The 23,750-nt window shown below is 46.6% G+C and overlaps 1 protein-coding gene across 6 annotated transcripts in view; it reads right to left on the reverse strand.

Moving 5' to 3' along the window:
- STAT5B (signal transducer and activator of transcription 5B) overlaps positions 1–23,750 on the reverse strand; it is an 81,025-nt gene that overhangs the window by 13,104 nt on the left and 44,171 nt on the right. For 4 of the 6 annotated variants that reach the window (XM_039476485.2, XM_074388729.1, XM_074388730.1 and 1 more), the window contains 11 exons: positions 19,068–19,205; positions 14,332–14,488; positions 11,529–11,618; positions 10,121–10,295; positions 6,762–6,892; positions 6,363–6,514; positions 5,771–5,926; positions 5,163–5,342; positions 4,409–4,496; positions 4,201–4,323; positions 3,057–3,149 (listed from right to left, as the gene is read on the reverse strand). In XM_039476485.2, the coding sequence (XP_039332419.2) occupies positions 3,057–3,149; positions 4,201–4,323; positions 4,409–4,496; positions 5,163–5,342; positions 5,771–5,926; positions 6,363–6,514; positions 6,762–6,892; positions 10,121–10,295; positions 11,529–11,618; positions 14,332–14,488; positions 19,068–19,195 (1,473 nt within the window). In that variant the 5' untranslated portion in view covers positions 19,196–19,205. Of the gene's footprint in view, positions 1–3,056; positions 3,150–4,200; positions 4,324–4,408; positions 4,497–5,162; positions 5,343–5,770; positions 5,927–6,362; positions 6,515–6,761; positions 6,893–10,120; positions 10,296–11,528; positions 11,619–14,331; positions 14,489–19,067; positions 19,206–23,750 lie in introns of those variants that run through there. The other 2 variants (XM_010330608.3, XM_074388732.1) reach the window with 2 other exon arrangements.

Below are 23,750 nucleotides of genomic sequence, written 5' to 3' on the forward strand. Positions count from 1 at the left end.
TCCAGCTCAAAGTAAAACAACTTGGTATGAAAGAGTGGAAATTGTGAGCTGGACAGTTTGACTGAGAAATAGGTTAGAATATTAATTTTTAATAAACTGCTTTTCAATCCATTTTAGTCCTAGTACTCCATTTTGTTATAAATTTTTTTTCATAGGTGATTTTCACATGACTTAAAATTCAAAAGGCATAGATGGCTACACAGTGAAGTCACTCCCCTATCCCTGTCTCCCAGCAACCTGGCTCTTTTCCTTAAAGGTACCTAACATAGTTTCCTGTGCATACCACCAAAGATATTCTAAGCATGCCAGCAATGACATATGATTTTTCTTTTTTTAATAAATGGTAGCACAAAATCCACATGTTCTGCATCTTCCTCTTTTCACTGAATACTCCATTGGGGAGACCTCATATCAGCACATAAAGAAATTTTACCAGACTCCTGTAGATGGGCATCAGTGTAATAGCTTATCTTTAGCTATTACTAACAATGCTGCAATATTCTTACGTTATTTGACCCACAGGACACACAGGCAAATACCCCTGGAGAATAAATTGCCACAAGTAATTTCTTTTCGGAGTAAGGTCTTGCTCTGTCATCAGGCTGGAGTGCAGTGGCTCAGTCTTGGCTCACTGCAATCTCTGCCTCCTTGATTCAAGCAATTTTCCCACCTCAGCCTCTCAAACAGCTGGAACCACAGGCACACACCACCACACCAGCCTAATTTTTGTATTTTTTGTAGAGGCAGGGTTTTGCCATGTGACCAGGCTGGAATCAAATTCCTGGGCTCAAGTGATCCACCTGTCTTGGCCTCCCAAAGTGCTGGGATTGCAGGCATGAGCCACCGTGGCTGGCCACAGGTCTTTATTTTATTTTTCAGTTTTTAGTTTTTAGAGACAGAGTCTCATTGTGTTGCCCAGACTGGAGTGCAGTGGCATGATCTCAGGTCACTGCAACCTCTGCCTCCAGGATTCAAGTGATTCTCCTGCTTCAGCCTCCCGAGTAGCTGGGATTACAGGCACGTGCCACCACGTCCAGCTAATTTTTGTACTTTTAGTAGAGATGGGGGTCTCACCATGTTGGCCAGGCTGGTCTCAAACTCCTGACCTCAGGTGATCTGCCCACCTCGGCCTCCCAAAGTGCGGGGATTACAGGCGTGAGCCACCGTGTCTGGCCAAAAGTCTTTATTTTAAAATAGCATAAGATTGGCTGGATGTAGTGGCTCACGCCTGTAATTCCCACACTTTGGGAGGCTGAGGTGGGTGGATCACCTGAGGTCAGGAGTTTGAGACCAGCCTGGCCAACATGGTGAGACCCGGTCTCTACTAAAAATACAAAAAATTAACTGGGTGTGGTGGCACATGCCTGTAATCCCAGCTTCTTGGAAGGTTGAGGCAGAATAGCTTGAACCCAGGAGGCAGAAGCTGCAGTGAGCCAAGATCATGCCACTGTACTCCAGCCTGGGTGACAGAGGGAGATTCCATCTCAAAAATTAAAAAAATAAAGCAGCATAAGATATACAGTAGTCATTAACATAGCTGACAATGTTAAAAATGCTTATTTATAAAATAAAAATAACAGAATTTAAAAAAATGCTTATTTATTTAGACAAGATACTTCAGTAATTACATGGTACAGGAGATGCGGAAGTTACACAGAGAGTGGATCTGTGTACAGGCAGGAAGGAAATGAGAGATGTGAGCATCTTATCCAGGAGGCTTATCAGGACAAGAGGGAGGCAGATATTTTCAAAAAGGAGCCTCCAATTCAAGGTTTGTAAGTGAAACATGGTAGAATCTCTTTTAAAAATCTCACCTTTGCAGTAAAATATTGTTCTTGAAAGAGGGCTGCTGGGAAATGTTAAGCCTCTCCACATGAACCAGAAGGTTCCATTTTACCTTCTTTACACACAACTGGAAGGTAACCCATGCAATCCATGCTGTTTTGTAAATGAGCTGCTGAACTAACAGTCAAATCCTATGTTCTAATAGCCACAAAACAAAACATAGTCAAGGTCTGTTGGACATACTTAGAGGACATACTCTTATATCCCAAATAATAACCCTTTTATCATGCTTTCATGGACTCGTCTCTGTTGAAAATATGTAACAAATAGACCTTTGTCTAGTAAAAAAAAAAAAATTTTTTTTTTTTTTTTTTGAGACAGGGTGTTGCCTTGTCACCTGGGCTGGAAGATAGAGGCGTGATCTTGGCTCACTGCGGTCTGGACCTTCTGGGCCCAAGCAATCCTCCCGCTTCAGCCTCCCAAGTAGCTGGGACTACAGGCTGGTGTACCATGCCTGGTTAATTTTTCTTTTCTTTTCTTTTTTTTTTAAAATAAAAGACAGGGTTTCACCATGTTGGTCAGGCTGGTCTCAAATTCCTGACCTCAGGTGATGCACCTGCCTCAGCTTCCCAAAGTGCTGGGATTATATGCATGAGCCACTGCACCCAGCCTTTTCCAGTGCTTTTTTTTTTTTTTTTTTTTTTTTTTTTTGAGACGGAGTTTCGCTCGTTACCCAGGCTGGAGTGCAATGGCGCGATCTCGGCTCACCGCATCCTCTGCCTCCTGGGTTCAGGCAATTCTCCTGCCTCAGCCTCCTGAGTAGCTGGGATTACAGGCACGCACCACCATGCCCAGCTAATTTTTTTTTTTTTTTTTTTTAAGACAGAGTCTTGCTCTGTCGCCCAGGCTGGAGTGCAGTGGTGTGATCTCGGCTCACTGCAACCTCTGCCTCCCGGGTTCAAGTGATTCTTCTGTCTCAGCCTCCCAAGTAGCTGAGACTACAGGCATGCACCACCATGCCCAGCTAATTTTTTTTTATTTTTAATAGAGATGGGATTTCACCATGTTGGTTAGGATGGTTTTGATCTCTTGACCTTGTGATCTGACCACCTCAACCTTGTGATCCACCCACCTCGGCCTCCCAAAGTACTGGGATGACAGGTGTGAACCACCGTGCCCGGCTCTTATGCTTTTTAAAGGGATAATACATAAATGAGGTTCATGACACTGGCATTGATTTGGAGTCCCACATGCCTGAGGAAACCACTCACCGGCTCTGCAAAAGCATTGTCCCAGAGAACGGTGGCTGTCGCATTATTGTCCTGGCTGCCATGAACAATCACCACCACTGGTAGGGACAGGGTCTAAAAACACACAAGAGAAGGCTGAGCGCCCACAAGCCTCAAGTTCTTCTCCTTCTCTGACTATCACAACACTTTCCTTTTCTAAGTTTCAGTGAACGTTCTTCTCAGATGCAGAATCTAAACAGCCCCGGGAATAATATGACTTTTCACCCTGGCACAATCTTAGAAATTTTAAATATTTTATAAGCAATGTTGCTTAGATATTTCTGAAGGATAAAGTGTCTCAAAGTTACATGGAGAACAGGAGAGACAAAAGAGACTACTGGAGACATTTCTGGGAAAAAAATTACAAATAACAAATGTGTAAAACTTACCCCAACCTCTACTCAAATTCGTTCCGAGTAATGTTTCTCATAATCCATTTTGTAGTCTATCTGTCCAACTAGTTCAGTTCATTACTGTTTGTTCATGTTTAATTTTAATTTTAATTTTTTGGTCGAGACAAGGTCTCACTATGTTGCCCAGGCTGGTCTTGAACTCCTGAATTCAAGCAATCTTCCTGCCTCAGCCTCCCAAAGTGTTGAGATTAGAGGTGTGAGCACTGCACTGGGCCTTGCTTGTTCATGTTTTGTTTTGTTTTGTTTTGTTTTTTGAGACAGGGTCTCACCCTTTTGCCCAGGCTGGAGTGCAGTGGCGCGATCTCAGTTCACTGCAACCTCAGCCTCCTGGGTTCAAGTGATTCTCCCCTCTCAGCATCCTGAGTAGATGAGATTACAGGTGAACACCACCATGCCTGGCTAAATTTTTAGTAGAGACAGGGTTTCACTGTGTTAGCCAGGCTGGTCTTGAACTCCTGACCTCAGTGATCTGTCTGCCTCAGCCTCCCAAAATGCTGGGATTATAGGCGTCAGCCACTGTGCCTGGCCTTTGTTCATGTCTTAAGAGAATCTAAGAGATACAGTTCTCAGTGTGAGGTCAGTCCATTTCCAGTTTACCAACAGTCAAAAAGAAGAAGATGCTGTGTGATTAAAAAAAAATTCTTTAATAAAATGAAGTACAACCCCCCTCACCGCCACAAACACACACACACAGAGCTGAGGGAAGGCTTTACCTTGACTTGAAAAACCAGCTCATTTCCACCAACACTGAACTGGGATTCGAACAGGATTGTAAACTTTTCTTCTGTCACCGACTCTGCGCCACGACGGTCTGACCTCTTAATTCGTTTTAGGGACTGCAAAGGAGGAATATGAGACATAGATGAAAGTTGTTCTCTAAGAACTGGAAAACATTCATTCTTCCTCTTCTTCCACCCTCACCATGTTCCTGAAGTGGGCACTAAGGGTGCCCGTGGCTTGGTGGTACTCCATCACGCAGCAGTTGTTCAAGATCTCACCGCTGTAATCACTGCAAATCAGAGAGAGATCAGCTCCAAACCCAGGCCAGGGACTCAGGACACGCGAGGTACATAATATAATTTGGGGTAGCAGGAAATAGAGAAGGTTGCTAAAAATGTACATCCTTTAAAGGATATGTTAGCTATATAACACATATGTAATTTTCTCAGACATACCACTACAAAATGAAACAAAATCAAACAATATTCACAGAAAACAGTTCATCGAAGAACCTGGTTTTTTTTTTTTTTTGAGATGGAGTTTTGCTTTTGCCCAGGCTGGAGTGTAGTGGCACAACCTTGGCTCACAGCAACTTTTACCACCTGGGTTTAAGCGATTCTCCTGTCCCAAGCTCAAGAGTAGCTGGAATTACAGTGCTTACCACCATGCCCAACTAATTTTTTGTATTTTTAGTAGAGACGGGGTTTCGCCAGGTTGGCCAGGCTGGTCTTGAACTCCTGACCTCAGGTGATCTGCCCACCTCGGCCTCCCAAAGCGCTGGGATTACAGGTATGAGTCACCAGGCCCAGCCCAATAACTTCCTTATATTTCTTCTCTGACAGCCAGAAGAGGCCAGAGAGGGAGACAGGGATCTGATACAGGAGGCAGAATTCTTTTCTCCTGTTGCCAGGACGTGAGACAAGCAGCAGGGAAGGAGAAGCAGCTGCACAATTACTTGCGGGTATTCTCGTTCTTGAGCAGAGACTTGGCCTGCTGCTCACTGATGATGGTCGCCTTCACCTGGGGGGGGTTCATGTGCACGTTCAGCTTCCCGCCCACCAGCAGGCGCACGGTGGCTGCAAACTTGGTCTGGGTCTTCAGGACCTGAGGGGGCTGCTTCTCAATGATGAATGTGCTGCAGGGGACACAGGGACGGACGCTCGATAAGGGGCTGGCTCAGGGGAAGGGGGTCTCGGTCCCTCTGTGGTGGGAGTGGGGCTGCCTCCCGAGGGGCTCAGCAGGTGAGGAAGAGCACGGCACAACCTCTGTTCCCAAGGAAGCTGTGACAGTCCAGGGAGAGGCTGGAGAGGGGGAGTGAGATGAACGCAGCAGCTGGCATGGGCTGCCACCCAAGGGCACCCCTTGCAGTATCTACAAGAGAAACTGGGCAAGGGCGGCATCCAGCAGCCACAGGAACTGGAGACGGAGTGGGGAGGGATGAGAAGCCAAGAGAGACAAGGATGAAGGTGAAGCTGCTGGTCTGGGAAGCACCTGCGGCCCCCACACGCCCACCCCAGGGGAGCTGCCCCAAGCCCCTGGGCATGGCCAACAGGCAGCCGTCACCTGGTCACCAGGGCTGAGATGATGTCCGTGATGGTGGCGTTGACCTCGGCCAGCATCTCCTCCACTGGGCCGGGGATGGGCAGCTGCTGGCAGAGGTGCTCAGCCCTGCGGATCTGCTGCCGGTTCTGCCAGATGATCTCGGCCAACTTCTCACACCTGCACGGAGCCCCAAGGCCAACAGGACAGTGGCTTTTCCGCACAGACTCCAGGCCAGAGCCCAGCCCCAAGACACGGCTCCTCCTCCCCCAGGAAGGCTCTGTGCTTTCCCCACACTTCCCACCCACAGCAAGAGCAGAGCTCCCTGCCGCAAAGAATGAGAGACGCTCACAGGAGGGGACCCTGACTAGGCCCAACCGGTCTGAACGTCACTCCACACACCCGAGTCCTGTCCTACCCGCAGGACAGCAGCCCCCTTCCTGGGGGAGGTGGCACTGGACGGCGGACCAAAGGCTGAATCAGGACCCAGACCCCTACAGAAACGAGCTGTCCCAGGACGGAGGGGGCCTGCTGCAGGAGCCAGCGCAGGAGGCAGAAGCAGTCGGGGTCCCCGCAGCCCCTCCTGCCCTGCCCGCTGGCCGCCCCACACCGTTACCAAGATTGTAGCACGTCCAGGCTGCCCTCGGGGGGCCCGCCGTTCCCCGCCAGCTGCTGCCGCCGCTTCCACTGGATCAGCTCGTCATCCAGGATGATGGTCTGTTGCTTCCGCAGCAGCTGCAGGGTCTTCTGGTGCTTCTCGGCCAGCTCCTGAGGGAGGGAGGAGAACAGCCCCTTCTGGGCCCCCAGAGAACCCCGCAGGGCCATCCTGGGAAATGGCAGGGCGGGGCCCAGGCCCTTCTCTCTCCCCAGGCTGCTCTGCCTCGCATGGCCCCCAGGTAAAAAGGCCTTCTGCCCTCCCAGGTTCTGCTCTCATCCCGGTCCCAGCCCTTCCTCGGGTCCCCAGAGGCTGGCTTTGTGGCACCCATGCCCAGGAGAGGCCCAGGACCCCACTCACCAGGCGGTACTGCTGTAGCGTCTGCGCCTCGCGCTGCAGCCAGGCCTCCAGGGACACCTGCTTCTGCTGGAGCGCCGACTCCCGGCTCAGACGCTCCTGGGGGCTCAGCTGGCCCAGCGTGGCAAACTGAGCTAGAGGAGGGGACAGGGCACCATGACTGTCACCTCCCAGCATCCAACAGGAGGCCCAGAGGAGCCCACTTGCTTGTTCTGGAGCGACACCCTCCCGGGCCCAGAGGCTGCAACAAGGGCGAGTCAGGGTTCCTGACAGCCAGGGGCACCAAGACGAATGTGTGCCTCAGGAGGCACCTCTGGGCCCTGCTTGCCCTGACTCTGAGCGTCCCCTCTGCGGGCACACGGGGTGCTGGGGCAGCGGGGGAGGAGGCCTGCCTGTCTCCTGTCTGCCTGCCCCACAGGGCTGCCAGCCCTCTTCTCACGGCCTGGCAGGGCCAAGCTGCTTAGGGTGGAAGTGTGCCCGTGACCTTGGCTGTGAGTGAATGTGGGCAAAATGCTTTCCTTTGCTGTGCCTCAGCTTCCCCACATGTAAAACAGGGGAATCTCGGCACCTGCCTCAGTGGGGTGCTTGAAGATTAAATACATGAGGACATGGAAGATGCCAAAAGACTGCCTGGCATGGGTGAGCTCTGTGTGAGATTCATCTTTCTTGTCTAACGGGGAATGGGACAGAGAGAAGTGACAGAGACAAGCAGGTGCTCGGCCCCATTCCTCTACAGCAAGGCCTCCTAAGGGACCCCCAGCCCTGGCTCTGTTTCATCTCTGAGCACAGCAGTTCCACCTCAGGGGAGGATGAACTTCTCGAGGGGCTGGAAGGGGCCCAGCATGACTGTGAGCCCAGATGACCAACCAGGGGAGACAGACAGACAGCAGAGGGAGAGCATGTCCAGGGCCCATTGGAGAGGCAGAGCCACCCAGATTCTCTCAGGAAAGGGAGGCCAAAGGGAGGTGGCTTCTCGCCACACCAGCTGTGAGCAGTCTCATCGATGGCGGGACAGGGAGTAAGTCAGGCCTCACTACCTTTTCAAAAAGTATCCATTATGAAATACGTAAGGCACAGGGAATGTGGCACACAGGAACACCTGTGTATGAATAATGCAGCCAAAGGAACTAAACATGTCCTCAGCTACAGTTACAGCCACCACAGGCAGGCCCGCCCCACCTCCCAAAGACAGCCCCTGTCACCCATGCTGGGACTATTAATCTCCTGTCACCTTCTCAACAGCCCAGTGTCCTTGCTTGAGCTGAGTCAGAAGATGTGCACACCGGCATGTCTTGGTGGAGCTCCTGGCTGGCCCCTGAAGGCCACATCACCCTGACCCCAGCCCTGCCCCCATACGATGCACAAGCTGGGACAGACAAAAGCAACTCTAGGCAGCCAGGAGCAGCCCAGAGCTAGAACTCCAAAATATGGCTCCAGTCTCACTGCAGGTATCCAGCATGAAGAGGACCATCCAGGCACGGACAGATCCAAGGTGTCTGCACAGCTACCTCGGGAATCCTGCCCAGCCACAGGGAGGGTGGTGGTGATCCCAGGGCCCAGCCTTCCTATGCAACAGACCCACTTATGTCTCTCTTGGAAATTTGCGGAAGCTTTCGGGAAGGAGGCCAGGGAGATGGGAAGCAATTTCCCTACCCCACTGGAGGCAGCTGAGCCTTCCCTGGCACAAACAGATCAACAGTCTGTGTTTCTGCTGAGTGAACTTGACAAACGGGACTGAGGAGACATTGCATGATGGATCCAAACCTAATCCATCACCGTGCCCAGGAAACAGAAAACCCAGGTGTGGGATCAGAACCACTGTTGACGGTCTAAGGACTTGGGTAGGAAGAACAGCCCGAAATCTCCCGTTTCCATTCTCAGAAGGAGCTGCCCTTCTTCTAGGGCCAGTCTGGGATAGGTTCAGATAACAGGAAGACATACTAGAATCAACTAGTCAACCGTGACTCAGTAACTGTTAAGTTTCCAGCACTGTGCTGGCTTCAGTGTACAGAGATAAAAGATACAGTCCCTTCTCAAAGATTTATATTCCAGTGGAGGAGACAAAGAGTAAATAAGTAATATCCCTACAGACATAAGATGGAGCCTACATACATTGACTGAGAGGAGCACGTGCTGTGTGTGTGTGTTTGCAGGGGCTGGGTGGCTGAGATAAGGCTTCCCTGAGACTCTGAACTGGGCATGGAAGCAGAGAGAGGAAACTATTAAAGCTCAAACTGCCAAATTGCTACAGGGTCAAGAGGGGGCGCTGGTGGGGCTCCACAGCCTCACAGAGACTGAAGCTCTCTGTACCCCAAGTACTAAGCAGGATTCATACCAGGCTAGGGGAGCTTTGTCCATAGGGGCTACCTAAGCTGCGTCAGTGTACTCTGTTCCAGGAAGACCTCTGTGAATAACTGCACAGAATATTAGAAGTCAAGTTACCACAAATACGGATCCTTAGTACTTACACTGTCCCTGCTTAGAAAGGTTTTTCCCTCTTAGAGACAGTAGGCTCTTGCTATATTGCCCAAGCTAGTCTGAAACTACTGGCCTCAAGTGATCCTCCTGTCTTGGCCTCCCAAAGCACCAGGATTATAGGTGTGCAAAACCACTTCCAGCTTATAATTTTTTTTTTTTTTTGAGACAGAGTTTTGCTCTTTTTACCCAAGCTGGAGTGCAATAGTGAGATCTTGGCTCACTGCAACCTTCACCTTCCGGGTTCAAGCGATTCCCCTGCCTCAGCTTCCCAAGTGGCTGGGATTACAGGCGTGTGCCACCATGCCCAACTAATTTTGTATTTTTAGTAGAGACGAGGTTTCACCACGTTGGCCAGGCTGGTCTCGAACGTCTGACCTCAGGTGATCTGATGGCCTCAGCCTCCCAAAGTGCTGGGATTATAGGTGTGAGCCACCGAGCCCAACTAGAAATTTTTTTAAACATGTAATTACATAATTTCTATTTATCATTTCAGTAAAGCGCAACTTTTTTTTAAAATTTCTGTATGCCTAGCACCAAAAAAGCTCAACATCTAATATGCCTACTATATACAAAAGTATTATGTCTTCGAGTATTTAGACTGTGAGCTCCTTCTAAAAAGAGGAAATGTTTTCCCTGGCAGCGCAGAGCTCCCTGGATCTGGGGACCTGAGTGAGACCCGCACTCAAGGGCAGGTGCCCTGTCATCTCCCCTTTCTAACCCCCATCCTCTCAGCACTGTCTTCAATGCAGACAAGTCCCTGCTATTCAGAGAAAGGTCACCGCCTCTGAATGGAAATGGGCTTTCTCCCAACCTCACCAGAGCTGCTTTCTAGTCCCCCACCCACCCTCCTCAGCCCACACATGGCTCCCCACACCGAGCCTCACCTTGGATCCTCAGGCTCTCCTGGTACTGGATGATGAAGTACTCCTGAGTCTGTTGAAGCTTCTTCAGCTCATTCTCTGTGTCCTGCGTGACGAGTCGCAGCTCCTCAAACGTCTGGTTGATCTGCAGGTGTTTCTGGGACATGGTGTCAGCAAGGTTTCCAGCCGGAGAACTACCCTGGGAACAGATGGGGGGCAGTGCAGGGCAGTGGGAATGGCAGGAAGCTGAGGCCTTAATCCCCAGGAAAAGCTTATGCCAGCTCCTACAACCGGGCTAAGATCCCAAAAGGTAAATTTTTAGTTGGAGAAATAGCAAACATCATGTGTAAGATATAGGGTAGGGTACGAAAAGTGAGAAACAGGTGAGTGGACAGATCATGCTTCAAATTACAAAGCATGGGAGAAGCTTCCACTGCAGATCTGACCTCCACCAGAGTATCCCAAACAGGATCTATCAAATTACCTTTGGAGAGACTAGAATGTAACCTGTTTCAGGGTCACCTGGGTTTTCCAACTAATGAGGAGGTGAAGTGATTCCCCTTCCACTCACGACCCAGGGCAAGGATGGCATTAAGCATTAGAGAGGCTGTGGGGAGTGGGCCATGTGAACACACATCAGCTGTGTCCCCATTCAGGACAGCCTCGTGATGCCATCATCTGCCTCCACCACGGAAGAGGCCAGACCTCTCACAGGCATCCTGGAGACCCCCAAATGAAGTGATGGGGGAAGCATAAACAAGGTCTCTGTGGATCCAGCCCTGTAAGTGACCTGGTCGGACCACTCATTCCACACCTGATTCAGGGGCTAAGCATTCTCACCTGAATATGAGCATGCCTTTACTAAAAATTATTCAGCTGAGGTCAAATTACTTTGCACTTGTTCGTATTGTTTTGTGGTTGCAAGCTCATCAAGGTTATAAATCAGTGAAGATCAGAGACCACGTCTTCAATTTCTTCTTCTTCTTCTTCTTCTTTTTTTTTTTTTTTTTGAGACAGGGTCTCACTCCATCACCCAGGCTGGAGTGCAGTGGTGCAATCATGGCTCACTGCAGCCTCTACCTCCTGGGCTCAAGTGATCTTCCCACCTCAGCTTTCCAAACAGCTGGGACTACAGGAGTGTGCCACCATGCCCAGCCAATTTTTTTTTTTATTATTGGTAGAGATGGGGTTTCACCATGTTGCCCAGGGTGGTCTCCAACTCCTGGGCTCAAGCGATCTGCCTGCCTCAGCCTCCCAAAGTGCTGCGCCACACTCAGTCACGTCTCCTATTTCTTTTGTGCCCCTTAGGACGATGTTCTTTTTAAAGAGACACCGATAGTACACCTGAGTCACCTTGACAAAGGTGGGTCCAGAGGGAGGTGGGTAAGAAAAGACTTCCCGAATGCCCTCCCCATCCCCACGGGACACTCACATTGTTGGCTTCTCGGACCAACCTCTGTTCATTGTACAATATATGGCGGATGCAGCGGACCAGCTCCATGGGGCAGCGGTCATACGTGTTCTGAAAGAATCCAACAGCAGATATCACTTTGTGCCACTCCACACTATGGAGCCTATCCCTGCTTCAGGATGGGGAGCCTCCTGAGGGACCTGAGGGCACAATTACAGGAGACACTGCTCCTCCAATACCAATGGGAAAAAGAGGCACATCATGGAAACCCAGTTACAGTGAAAAGGTCAGATCGTTTTACTACTTCTGTTTTTTTTTTTTTCCTTTATAGTCTCGCTCTGTTACCCAGGCAGGAGTGTAGGGGTGCAGTCTCAGCTCACTGCAACCTCTGCCTCCCAGGTTCAAGTGGTAAGCGATTCTCCTGCCTCAGCCTCCCAAGTAGCTGGGATTACGGGCACCTGACATGATGCCTGGCTAATTTTTGTCTTTTTAGTAGAGATGGGGTTTCACCATGTTGGCCAGACTGGTCTGGAACTCCTGACCTCAGGTGATCCACCTTCTTCGGCCTCTCAAAATGCTGTTTTACTTCTTGCATCTTAATTTGCCTAAAGTACTCGGGGAACATTCTTAAAAATGGAATACGTAAGTTTTTTTTTTGTTTTTTTTTTTTGTTTTTTTTGAGACGGAGTTTCGCTCTTGTTACCCAGGCTGGAGTGCAATGGTGCGATCTCGGCTCACCGCAACCTCCGCTTCCTGGGTTCAGGCAATTCTCCTGCCTCAGCCTCCTGAGTAGCTGGGATTACAGGCACGCGCCACCATGCCCAGCTAATTTTTTGTATTTTTAGTAGAGACGGGGTTTCACCATGTTGACCAGGATGGTCTCAATCTCTCGACCTCGTGATCCACCCGCCTCGGCCTCCCAAAGTGCTGGGATTACAGGCTTGAGCCACCGCACCCGGCAAAAATGGAATACGTAAGTTTTAAAAGCCTCACCAGGGCTGGGTGAGGTGGCCCACACCTGTAATCCCAGCACTTTGGGAGGCTCAAGTGGGTGGATCACGAGGTCAAAACTTCAAAACCAGCCTGGCTAGCAAGGTGAAACCCTGTCTCTACTAAAAATACAAAAATTAGCTGGGCATGGTGGTGCCTGCCTGTAGTCCCAGCTACTTGGGAGACTGACGAAGGAGAATCGCTTGAACCCAGGACGTGGAGGTTGTGGTGAGCAAGATCATGCCATTGTACTCCAGCCTGGGCCACAGAGCGAGAGTCCATCTCAAAAGAAAAAAAAAAAAAGCCTTACCAGAGGAGGAACTGGACACCACCTCAACTGGGCAATCAAAACTAATACCACTGAGGGGACATGGGACACTCCCTGCCTCTGGGTGTGATACCCGAGAAGGATACAATGTCACCTACAGTTGTTCCTTGGTATCTGTGGGGGCTGGTTCCAGGACCCTCTTGGATACCAAAATCTGCAGATGATCAAGTTCCTTATATAAAATGGTATTGTTTGCATAGAACCCATGCAATCCTCTGTACACTTTGAACCACCTACAGATGGCTTATACTATCTAATACAAAAGAAATACTATGTAAATAGCTGTTCTGTCATATCTTTTTTTATTTGTATTTTAAAAATTGTTGTATTGTTACTTTCTTTATTTTCCTAAATATTTTGGTGGCATCGGAGGATGCAGAACCCACGGATGTGGACAGCCAACTATGTTTAGAAGTCCACTTGGAGATGTGCAACGTGAACATAATCATGAGGAAACATCAGACAAACCCCGAATGAGGAACATTTCATTTTTAAAAAGTAGGGGGTACATGAATTATTATTATTTCCTTTTTGAGACAGAGTCTCACTCTGTCGCCCAGGCTGGAGTGCAGTGGCATGGTCTTGGTTTACTGCAACCTCCGCCTCATGGGTTCAAGCAATTCTCCTGCCTTAGCCTCCCGAGTAGCTTTTTGCTCTTTGCAACAAGAGCAAAACTCCATTTCAAAAAATAAAAATAAAAAAGGAAATCCAGAAGAGTACCTAAAAGTATTATATCAATGCTAAATTTACTGAAGATGATCAGTGTATTATAACCATGCAAGACAAGGTTCATTCTTAGAAAATGCACAGAGGGGCCAGGCAAGCTGGCTCACGCCTGTAATCCCTGAACTTTGGGAGGCCAAGGTGGGCAGATCACCTGAGGTCAGCAGTTCAAGACCATCGTGGCCAACATGGCAAAACCCCATCTCTATTAAAAATACAAAAAAAAAAAAAATTGCCAGGTGTGGTGGTGGGCTCCTGTAATCCCAGTTACTCAGGAGGCTGAGGCAGGAGAATCACTTCAACCTGGGAGGTGGAGACTGCATGTGAGCTGAGATTGTGCCACTACATTCCAGCCTGGGCAACAGAGCGAGACTCCATCTCAAAAATATATACATAAATAAATAAAGATTAAAAATAGAAAAGGCACAGAGGTACTCAGTAGTGCAGGGACACAAGGTATGCAACTTACTCTCCAGTGGCTAAAAAATGTGTTGTGTGTAGAGAGACAGCGAGGAGTATAAGACAACATAAAAGTCAACAAAATGTGAATCTGGGGATGGTGGGGAATCTTTGTATGATTCTCGTAACTTTCTGGAAGTTTGAAATTATTCTCAGATAAAAAGTGAAACAAACAAACAAAACAAACAGACCAAAACAAAACACTAAGAACCTTATGCATGTAACGTGTAACTCAACGATGCTGGGCTGGAGGAAAGTCAGTCTCTACAGGAAGAAGACCTCCGAGGAAAGATAATGAAGTGTGACCCTGGAGCCCACACCCACCTGGAGCTGCGTGGCGTAGTGCCCCAGCTTGATCTTCAGTAAAAACCCATCTTCCCCCACCTGGTGTTCAGCCTTCTTCTGCAGCTCTTGCACCAGGCCCTCCAGGAGTTGGGTGGCCTTAATGTTCTCCTGTGGATTATCAAGATCTATTGAGTCCCTAGGGGAAAAAAATTACATAATCTGTATACATACATGCACATGAGCCTGTATAAATGCAGCCTCAACACATCCCACTTTTTCTTCAACTAAAGTGATTTCTTCTTAAAGCTCACTTGCAAATTTTAAGAAACAGCCCAAAAGAAATGGACTCAATGCCTGCATTAATCTATTTGTAATTCACTAAATAGTTGGATTGTACAGCAGATTTCTTATTTTTTTTTTTTTAAACAACACACTGCCATTTCTCCTTTCTCCCACGGAGGTGCTCGGTGCTTCTGCTATTTGCTCCGGGAAATGCAGGGAAAAGGAAAGTGTTCTGTGTACTCTGAGGGAAATAAGGACTTGGATAATTTCCTATTTATAATTATCCCTCATGGGTGCAAAGGAGGCACAAGGTCAGGACTCTTCTACATGTCCTTTCCAGCCTCAAGGAGTTTGGTATCTGTGGAGTTCTTAGGTAGAGATGGGTGAAACAAGTTATTTCTATTTCTAAGAAGCCCTGGAAAAAGAGACATTCAGGCAGAGGGTTCCTACAAGAATTTATATGAGTCAGACATTTATGTCACTAGTTGTAGACCCGGGACCTGAAGGCAATGCCTATTTTTCCAGTAAACAAGGGAAACTACACTACAGACTTTGGATTGATTTTGAGCTATTTAACTGGTGACAGGAGTTGGATGGTCTCCCTCCCTCCCTTTCTTTTTTTTTTTTTTTTTCCTCTCTCTCTTTCTTTCCTTTTTCCTTCCTTTCTTTCTACAACTTAGGCCACCATCGACACTGGGAGTACCAAATTACTTAGTCACTGAAGAAACCAGACAGCTGCTGGACTGAAATAACATTCAATAACGGCTGACTGGGTATGGAGCCAAACAAGATAGTGGTGGTTAAAAGGCTCTCACGTCGCTAAATCCCTGAAGATACCAACTAATTTCAAAAACAGGCACCAACAGGTATATAAAAACAGTGAGACCGTACTCTATCAAATAGTGTGCCCCAATCCACACCTTGAGAAGGCAGTTAAAGCAAGGCAAATTTTTTTTTTTTTTTTTTTTTGAGACGGAGTTTCGCTCTTGTTACCCAGGCTGGAGTGCAATGGCGTGATCTCGGCTCACCGCAACCTCCGCCTCCTGGGTTCAGGCAATTCTCCTGCCTCAGCCTCCTGAGTAGCTGGGATTACAGGCATGTGCCACCATGCCCAGCTAATTTTTTGTATTTTTAGTAGAGACGGGGTTTCACCATGTTGACCAGGATGGTCTCGATCTCTCGACCTTGTGATCCACCCGCCTCGGCCTCCCAAAGTGCTGGGATTACAGACTTGAGCCACCGCGCCCGGCCGCAAATTTTAAATATATATGCTCTATGTATTAAATAGAATATGTAGTAAATGAAAGGTCGGAAGGAATGAGGGCAGCCCTGCACCTCTGTTTCAACTGGCAACACTGCCCCTGGTCTGGAAATTCACTTGTATGTGTGTGTGTGTGTGTGTGTGTGTGTGTGTGTGATAGAGTCTCACTCTGTTGCCCAGACTTGAGTGCAGTAGCACGATCTCAGCTCACTGTAACCTCTGTCTCCTGGGTTCAAGTGATTTTTCTGGAATTACAGGCGTGTGCCACCATGCCCAGCTAATTTTTGTATTTTTAGTACAGATGGGGTTTCACCATGTTGCCGAGGCTGGTCTTGAACTCCCGAGCTCAGGCAATCCACCACCTTGGTGTGAGCCACCGTGCCTGGCCAGGAACCCAGTCTTTTTTTTTTTCTTTTGAGACAGAATCTCGTTCTGTTGCCAGGCTAGAGTGCAGTTGTGCGATCTCGGCTCACTGCAACCTCTACCTCCTGGGTTGAAGTAATTCTCCTGCCTCAGCCTCCTGCGTACCTGGGACTACAGGTGGGTGCTACCACACCCAGCTAATTTTTGTATTTTTAGTAGAGATGAGGTTTCACCATGTTAGTCAGGCTGGTCTAGATCTGCTGACCTCGTGATCCACCTGCCTTGGCTTCCCGAAGTGCTGGGATTACAGGTGGGAGCCACCACACCCAGCCCCAGGAACCCACTCTTTAGAGGATTCAGTCTCTGAGCAAAACTCATAGAAGTCAGGTACTGGTTCTTTACTTGAAACCTTAATTCTCTGTTAAAAAAAGAGACTTGCTTCGATGGCTTAAACATAAAGAACTGCAGATTCTTCATTAAAATAGTTATATTCTGAAGAAAACCAAAGCTAAAAAAATTTCAAATTTTCCTTAATATCAACACAAGTCTTTTAATTCATTTAGTAAGACCAAATGGGAACTCTGCTAAGTGAAATCTGAAATTAACGGAAACTTCCTACTCATGTTTTTCTAAATCCTCCAAATCATGAAAACAGGAGAGAAAATGAAAAGGGAGTGGAAAGCCCTAACAAGGTACAGCTGACATTCTCATATGTAGCTCATTTATTCCCCTCACTTAATTAGACAAAGCTGAGATTTTTTTAAAATTGCCTAGAAAATTGCCTTTCTTTGGTGATCTTTGGTTTCTGAACAGAAATTTGCTACTAACACACAAGTGCAATTATTCTAAGGCAACATTACAGACAGGTATATGGTCCTCTGCAAATCTCAGCATCAAGGCTGGCTTCTCCCAGGGACTGTCAAAGAGGACCCCTGGTTAAGACGGTGAGGCTTGAAGTATCTAATGAATATGTCAGATCAACTGACAGACTGTAAGCACTAGCAAGCTCCCAGACCCTGAGCAGAGCACGGTACATCCTGCTGCCTGGTGTATAAGAATGATACCAATTAAAAACCTGTGCTGTCGGCCAGGTGAGGTGGCTCACACCTGTAATTCCAGCACTTTGGGAGGCCGAGGCAGGCAGATCACGAGGTCAAGAGATCGAGACCATCCTGGCCAACGTGGTGAAACTCCATCTCTACTAAAAATTCAAAAATTAGCTGGGCATGATGGCATGCACCTGTGGTCCCAGCTACTTAGGAGGCTGAGGCGGAAGAATCGCCTGAACCCAGGAGGCAGAGGTTGCAGTGAGCCGAAATTGCACCACTGCACTCCAGCCTGGCGAAAGGGCAAGACTCCGTCTCAAAAAAAAAAAAACAAAAAACAAAAAACCTGTGCTCTCAGTAGACTACACTGTACTAATTCTAAAAGAAATTTAAAACAACTCTCCCCTCCCCTAGGTATGTAATCAGTAATTTGGAAAACTAAAATTAAAATGCTTGTCTCATGTACCACCAGAATGTAATTAGTGTTATCACTCTGTTGCCCAAACTGGAGTACAGTGGTGCAATCTTGGTTCGCTGCAACCTCCGCCTCCCAAGGTCAAGCGATTCTCGTGCTTTAGCCTACAGAGTAGCTGGGATTACAGGTGCACGTGAGGATGCGCAGCTGATGTTTTATATTTTCATTAGAGACAGGATTTCACCATGTTGGCTAGGCTGATCTCAGAACTCCTGGCCTCAAGTGATCCACCTGCCTCAGCCTCCCAAAGTTCTGGGATTACAGGCATGAACCACAATACCCAGCCAATTTTCTTTTAGTCTTTATGTGTATACATAAAATACATATAAATTTAAAATACCAATGTCTCTACTGTCAAATTACTCATTTTAAATTTTTTATTAGATGTAAATTTATTAAGAAATGTAAAATAATTTACATTTAGTAAATAAATGATAAGAAATAAATTATAAGTAAATTACATGCATATTCCCACCCTACCTGCCCCATTAAACACTAAATTTTTTTTTTTTTTTTTTGACATAGGATCTCGCTATGTTGCCTAGGCTGGCCTCAAACTGCTGGAGTCAAGCAATCCTCCCACCTCAGCATCCTGAGTAACTGGGATTACAGGTGTGTGCCACCCCACATCTAGTGAAACACTGAATTATCTGGAGATGAGGGCTTTAATTTTGTTTATTTGTTTTCAGACAGGGTCTTGCTCTGTTACCCAGGCTGGAGTGCAGTGGTGTGATCATGGGTTACAGCAATCTCTGCCTCCCAGGCTCAAGCAACCCTCCCACCTCAGTCTCCTGAGTAGCTGGGACTACACATGCACACACCACCACACCTGGCTAATTTTTGTGTTTTGTGCAGAGACAGGGTTTTGTTATACTGCCAAGGCTGTCCTTGAACTCTTGGGCTCCCAAAGTGTTGGGATTACAGCACAAAGTAGGGCGTTAATTATTTTTATACAAATTCTACTACTTAGGACACTGCTAAGCACCCTATGGGCACTCGAAACATACTTGTTGGCTGCTCTTTATTAGCAGTAATAGTCTAATGCTTTTAGCCAGTATTTACTATTAAAGGGAACAAATCCTATTGTAAAAAATCCCAAGAGTTATTCCATCTCCCTCAATCTAAGATGGGCTTAAATATCTTTCAGCTGTAACAAGAAAAAATTTTTTTTCCTTTTTTTTTTTTTTACAGCCCCCACCAAGAAAAATTTGTAAAAATACCTTTTCATGGATCACATTTAAAAATGTTTAAATACAACTTTGAGAGCTGCCATCATGACAGCTTTCTAACCCAACTCCAATATTTCTGTGTTTCACAAAATATGATGCAAACATCCTTGTTCACCTACCATGCTTGGCTTTCAATCCACTGGGATAAATAATGCCGCACCTCAATGGGAAAATGCTGGCCATACAATGCTTGCATCTGATGAAGGGCTTCTCCTTGGAGCTGCTGAGCTTGTATCCACACAGCCATGCTTTACAGTCTGTTGAACAAACAATCAGTGCTTTGGGTGTTTTTTCTTTATTTTCCTCTTACATTCACCAGAGTAAATATTCACATAGTTAATAAAAGTAAAAGTTTTCATTTTATTTGTCATTATTATTATATTTGAGACAGAGTCTCACGCTGCCACACAGGCTGGAGTGCAGTGGCACCATCTTGACTCATTACAACCTCTGCCTCCCGGGTTCAAGCGATTCTCCTGCCTCAGCTTGCTGAGTAGCTGGGATTACAGGCGCATACTACCACACCGGCTAATTTTTGTATTTTTAGTAGAGACGGGGTTTCGCTGTGTTGGCTAGGCTGGTTTCGAACTCCTGACCTTAAGTGATCCTCCCACCTCGGCCTCCCAAAGTGCTCGGATTACAGGTGTGAGCCACCATGCCAAGCCAAAGTAAATGTTTTTAGTCCTTTTGGTAGACTGAAGACAATACTCTTGAACTGAATTTTAACTTTAAAATGTTTTTGAAATGTAGACACTTGGCTGGCCATGGAAAGATACACAACTGGGTTTATGAAGCTCTATGAACTGTACTAAGTTCTTATAAGCAAAAGCACAAAAGGAGCATTAGGGAAAGAATTACTAACTTTGATATTGTAGATATATTCTTTACTTCTGTTCAAAATTGTCAGCTATGATAAGCAGCATTTCAACAGCAATAAATAATTAGCAGAGAGTTTTTTGTTTGTTTGTTTTTTGAGACAGTCTTGCTCTGTCACCCTGGCTGGAGTGCAGTGACATGATCTCAGCTCACTGCAACCTCTGCCTCCCAGGTTCAAGCGATTCTACTGCCTCAGCCTCCCAAGTAGCTGGGATTACAGGTGCCTGCCACCAGGCCCAGCTAATTTTTGTATTTTTAGTAAAGATGGGGTTTCACCATGTTGGCCAGGCTGGTCTGGAACTCCTGATCTCAAGTGATCCACTTCAGCCTCCCAAAGTACTGGGATTACAGGTGTGAGCCACTGTGCCTGGCCAACAGATTTTTTTTTTTTAATCACTTGTTTTAGATTTGGTATTTTGACTTCAGAAATACAACAAACATACACCATTTTGAAAAAGCCCAGTAAAAGAAAAGTAAAAATATCTAAAGCACGGATTGAGTCCGATGCATTATCACTAGTTACCTAAGCAGCAATGCTTTGCACATGAAGAGCCCAGATTTATCTGGAAAAATGCCCCAAGGTTTACCTTCTTAGTTACTGCTAAGGAATTTATGAAGCAATGTTCTGTTATATTACAGCATTTACAAATATTTCAGACACAAAAACAATACATTCCAACTAAGAGTTAGAAATAGGAACCATTATGCTCCAATAGCTGGTAGTTTCTATTTTTAATAAGCTCTTGATTTAAAACAAAAAACAACAAACAAACAAACAAACAAAACAGCTTTATAAAACTACCATGATGCCCCCTCAAACTCACCTGACAATCTTTAACTCATTTGGCAGACGCTCTTTGGGATTAACCAGATTAGGACAGAAACATTTGGGTGGACTGGGAAAAGACTTCATGCAACTGTAAGGACTGCAAATGAATCTTGCTCTAACACTATTTTCCATAACGTAGAGTTTGGTATAAGGCAGGGTTACCTTGAATTCCATCCCACAGGATTTGGCTACTGATTTGCACAATTCTTCCCTAAGAACTGGGTTACAGTTAGGGGCCAGTGACTTGGACTTGGATTTTGTTTACTACCTGAGACTGGACAAGTGTGTTAGGAAACAAAAGTCTCTTCTGTTAGTTGTGGTTGTCTGATCACGTAACACTGAGCTATTTATGGGACAAGTCAGTTAGCCAACAATGAGGTGTAGGGAGGTGCCAGTTACCTATTTTAGACTTGTGCAATGCTATAGAACACTTGAGAAGTGTACAATTTTATTTAGGGCTTTTAGGCATTAAGGCTGGGATCACTGTAAGATCACCCAAGACATCAAATTTCAGTGGCTTGTGAGTTCACCAAAACACTTGGATAAAACAGTTCTCTCCAGAAGCAATTCCACTTTATAATCAAACACTGGAAGACCTTTAACTGCACAATATATTTTTTAATTAAGTAAATCATATCACAAGATTTTGGAAAACCAGAACAGATACCAAATCATGATTTTTGGATGAAAGATGAGGGATGGATGACCAGGCACAGTGGCTCATACTTGTAATCCAGGCACTTTGAGAGGCTGAGGTGGGTGGATCACCTGAGGTCAGGAGTTCAGGATCAGCCTGGCCAACATGGCAAAACCCTGCCTCTACTAAAAATACAAAAAAAATTAGCTGGGTGTGGTGGCATGCACCTATTGTCCCAGCTACTCGAGAGGCTGAGGCAAGAGAATTGGTTGAACCTGGGAGGCGAAGGTGGCAGTGAGCTGAGATTGTACCATTGCACTCCAGCCTGGGTGACAGAGCCAGACTTTGTCTCAAGAAAAAAAAAAATAGGCCGGGTGCGGTGGCTCAAGCCTGTAATCCCAGCACTTTGGGAGGCCGAGGCGGGTGGATCACAAGGTCGAGAGATCGAGACCATCCTGGTCAACATGGTGAAACCCCGTCTCTACTAAAAATACAAAAAATTAGCTGGGCGTGGTGGCACGTGCCCGTAATCCCAGCTACTCAGGAGGCTGAGGCAGGAGAATTGCTTGAACCCAGGAGGCGGAGGTTGCGGTGAGCCGAGATCGCGCCATTGCACTCCAGCCTGGGTAACAAGAGTGAAACTCCGTCTCAAAAAAAAAAAAAAAAAAATATATATATATATATATATATAAGGGATGGATGGATGAAGGTGCTTAAGCACTTAGGTACATGAAAGAGTGATAAAAGAATGAAGAGAAGAATTCTGGTGTTAATCTTCCTAAGTAGTAAACCTTCCTAAGAAGTAGGACCTCATCATAGCACTCAATGAATATGTGAGTGATACCAATAGATACAAAAATTCTCTTGCATCTGCATTCATTAGCTGAATTGACTCAAGAGACAAAAGAAGGAAAGCTATGGAAACTTTTATCTGCTCAGAGACTCCTTCCCAGCCCACTCAAATAAAACAGCATTCTGGTCACTCTCTATCCTCTTAATCTGCTTTATTTTTCTTATCATTTATTAATTCCTGACATTGATCATATATTTGCTTACTGACTTCCCACCGGGGTGAAATCGCCATGAACACAATGACTTTGTTTTGTTCACTGTGTCCTCTCTTGGGTCTACAGCGGTACCTGGCACATAATAATTTATTTGTTGCATAAATAAATGTATACACACAATTTGACCTACTATCGGCTCTTTTCAAAATTATAATAGAACTGTATGTCAGTATCAAACACCAAGGTATGAAAATGGAACAGATTCCCATTTAAATGATGAATTATAATTTTTTTTTTTTTTTTTTGAGACAGAGTCTTGCTCTGTCGCCCAGGCTAGGGTTCAGTGACGCAATCTCAGCTCACAGCAACCTCCGCCTTCCAGGTTCAAGCAATTCTCCTGCTCCAGCCTCCCAAGTAGCTGGGATTACAGGCCCCCACCACCACAACCCCCTAATTTTTTTTTGTATTTTTAGTACAGACGGGGTTTCACCATGTTGGTTAGGCTGGTCTTTAACTCCTGACCTCAGGAAATCCACCTCAGCCTCCCAAAGTGCTGGGATTATAGGTGTGAGCCACCACGCCCAGCAAATGATCAGTTATGATTTTATAATTGGGATGATTCTCTATTATGGTCCATCTGTTCCTTCATAACATATGCCACAGTTTGCAATTTCTCATTTGGTTTTTGTTTCTGCGGTCCCCACTGCACTCTAAGGGTGGTAAGTGAAAGGAGCACATTTTATTCATGACAGTGTCCCCAGTGTCTAGAATGGTGGCTGGCCCATGGAAAGCGGCCAAAAAATACTTGTGGAGCAAATAAATACATAAACAATTTTTTTTTTTAGATGAAGTTTAGCTCTTGTAGTCCAGGCTGGAGTGCAATGGTGTAATCTCGGCTCACCGCAACCTTTGCCTCCCGGGTTCAAGTGATTGTCCTGTCTCAGCCTCCTGAGTAGCTGGAATTACAGGCATGTACCACCACACACAGCTAATTGTGTATTTTTTTAGTAGAGATGGGGTTTCCACCATGTTGGTCAGGTTGGTCTCAAACTCCCAACCTCAGGTGATCCACCTGTCTTGGCCTCCCAAAGTGCTGGGATTACACACGTGAGCCACTATTTAACATGCTCTGCTGGTCAAGGATATTTAGGAGCCTATTACTGTTTTTTTGTTTTTTTTTTTTTTGAGACAGAGTTTCGCTCTTGTTACCCAGGCTGGAGTGCAATGGCGCGATCTCGGCTCACCGCAACCTCCGCCTCCTGGGTTCAGGCAATTCTCCTGCCTCAGCCTCCTGAGTAGCTGGGATTACAGGCACACACCACCATGCCCAGCTAATTTTTTGTATTTTTAGTAGAGATGGGGTTTCACCATGTTGACCAGGATGGTCTCGATCTCTTGACCTCGTGATCCACCCGCCTCGGCCTCCCAAAGTGCTGGGATTACAGGCTTGAGC

The sequence above is a fragment of the Saimiri boliviensis genome, chromosome 17 (assembly GCF_048565385.1).
Source record: "Saimiri boliviensis isolate mSaiBol1 chromosome 17, mSaiBol1.pri, whole genome shotgun sequence".
NCBI classification, from domain to species: Eukaryota; Metazoa; Chordata; class Mammalia; order Primates; family Cebidae; genus Saimiri; species Saimiri boliviensis.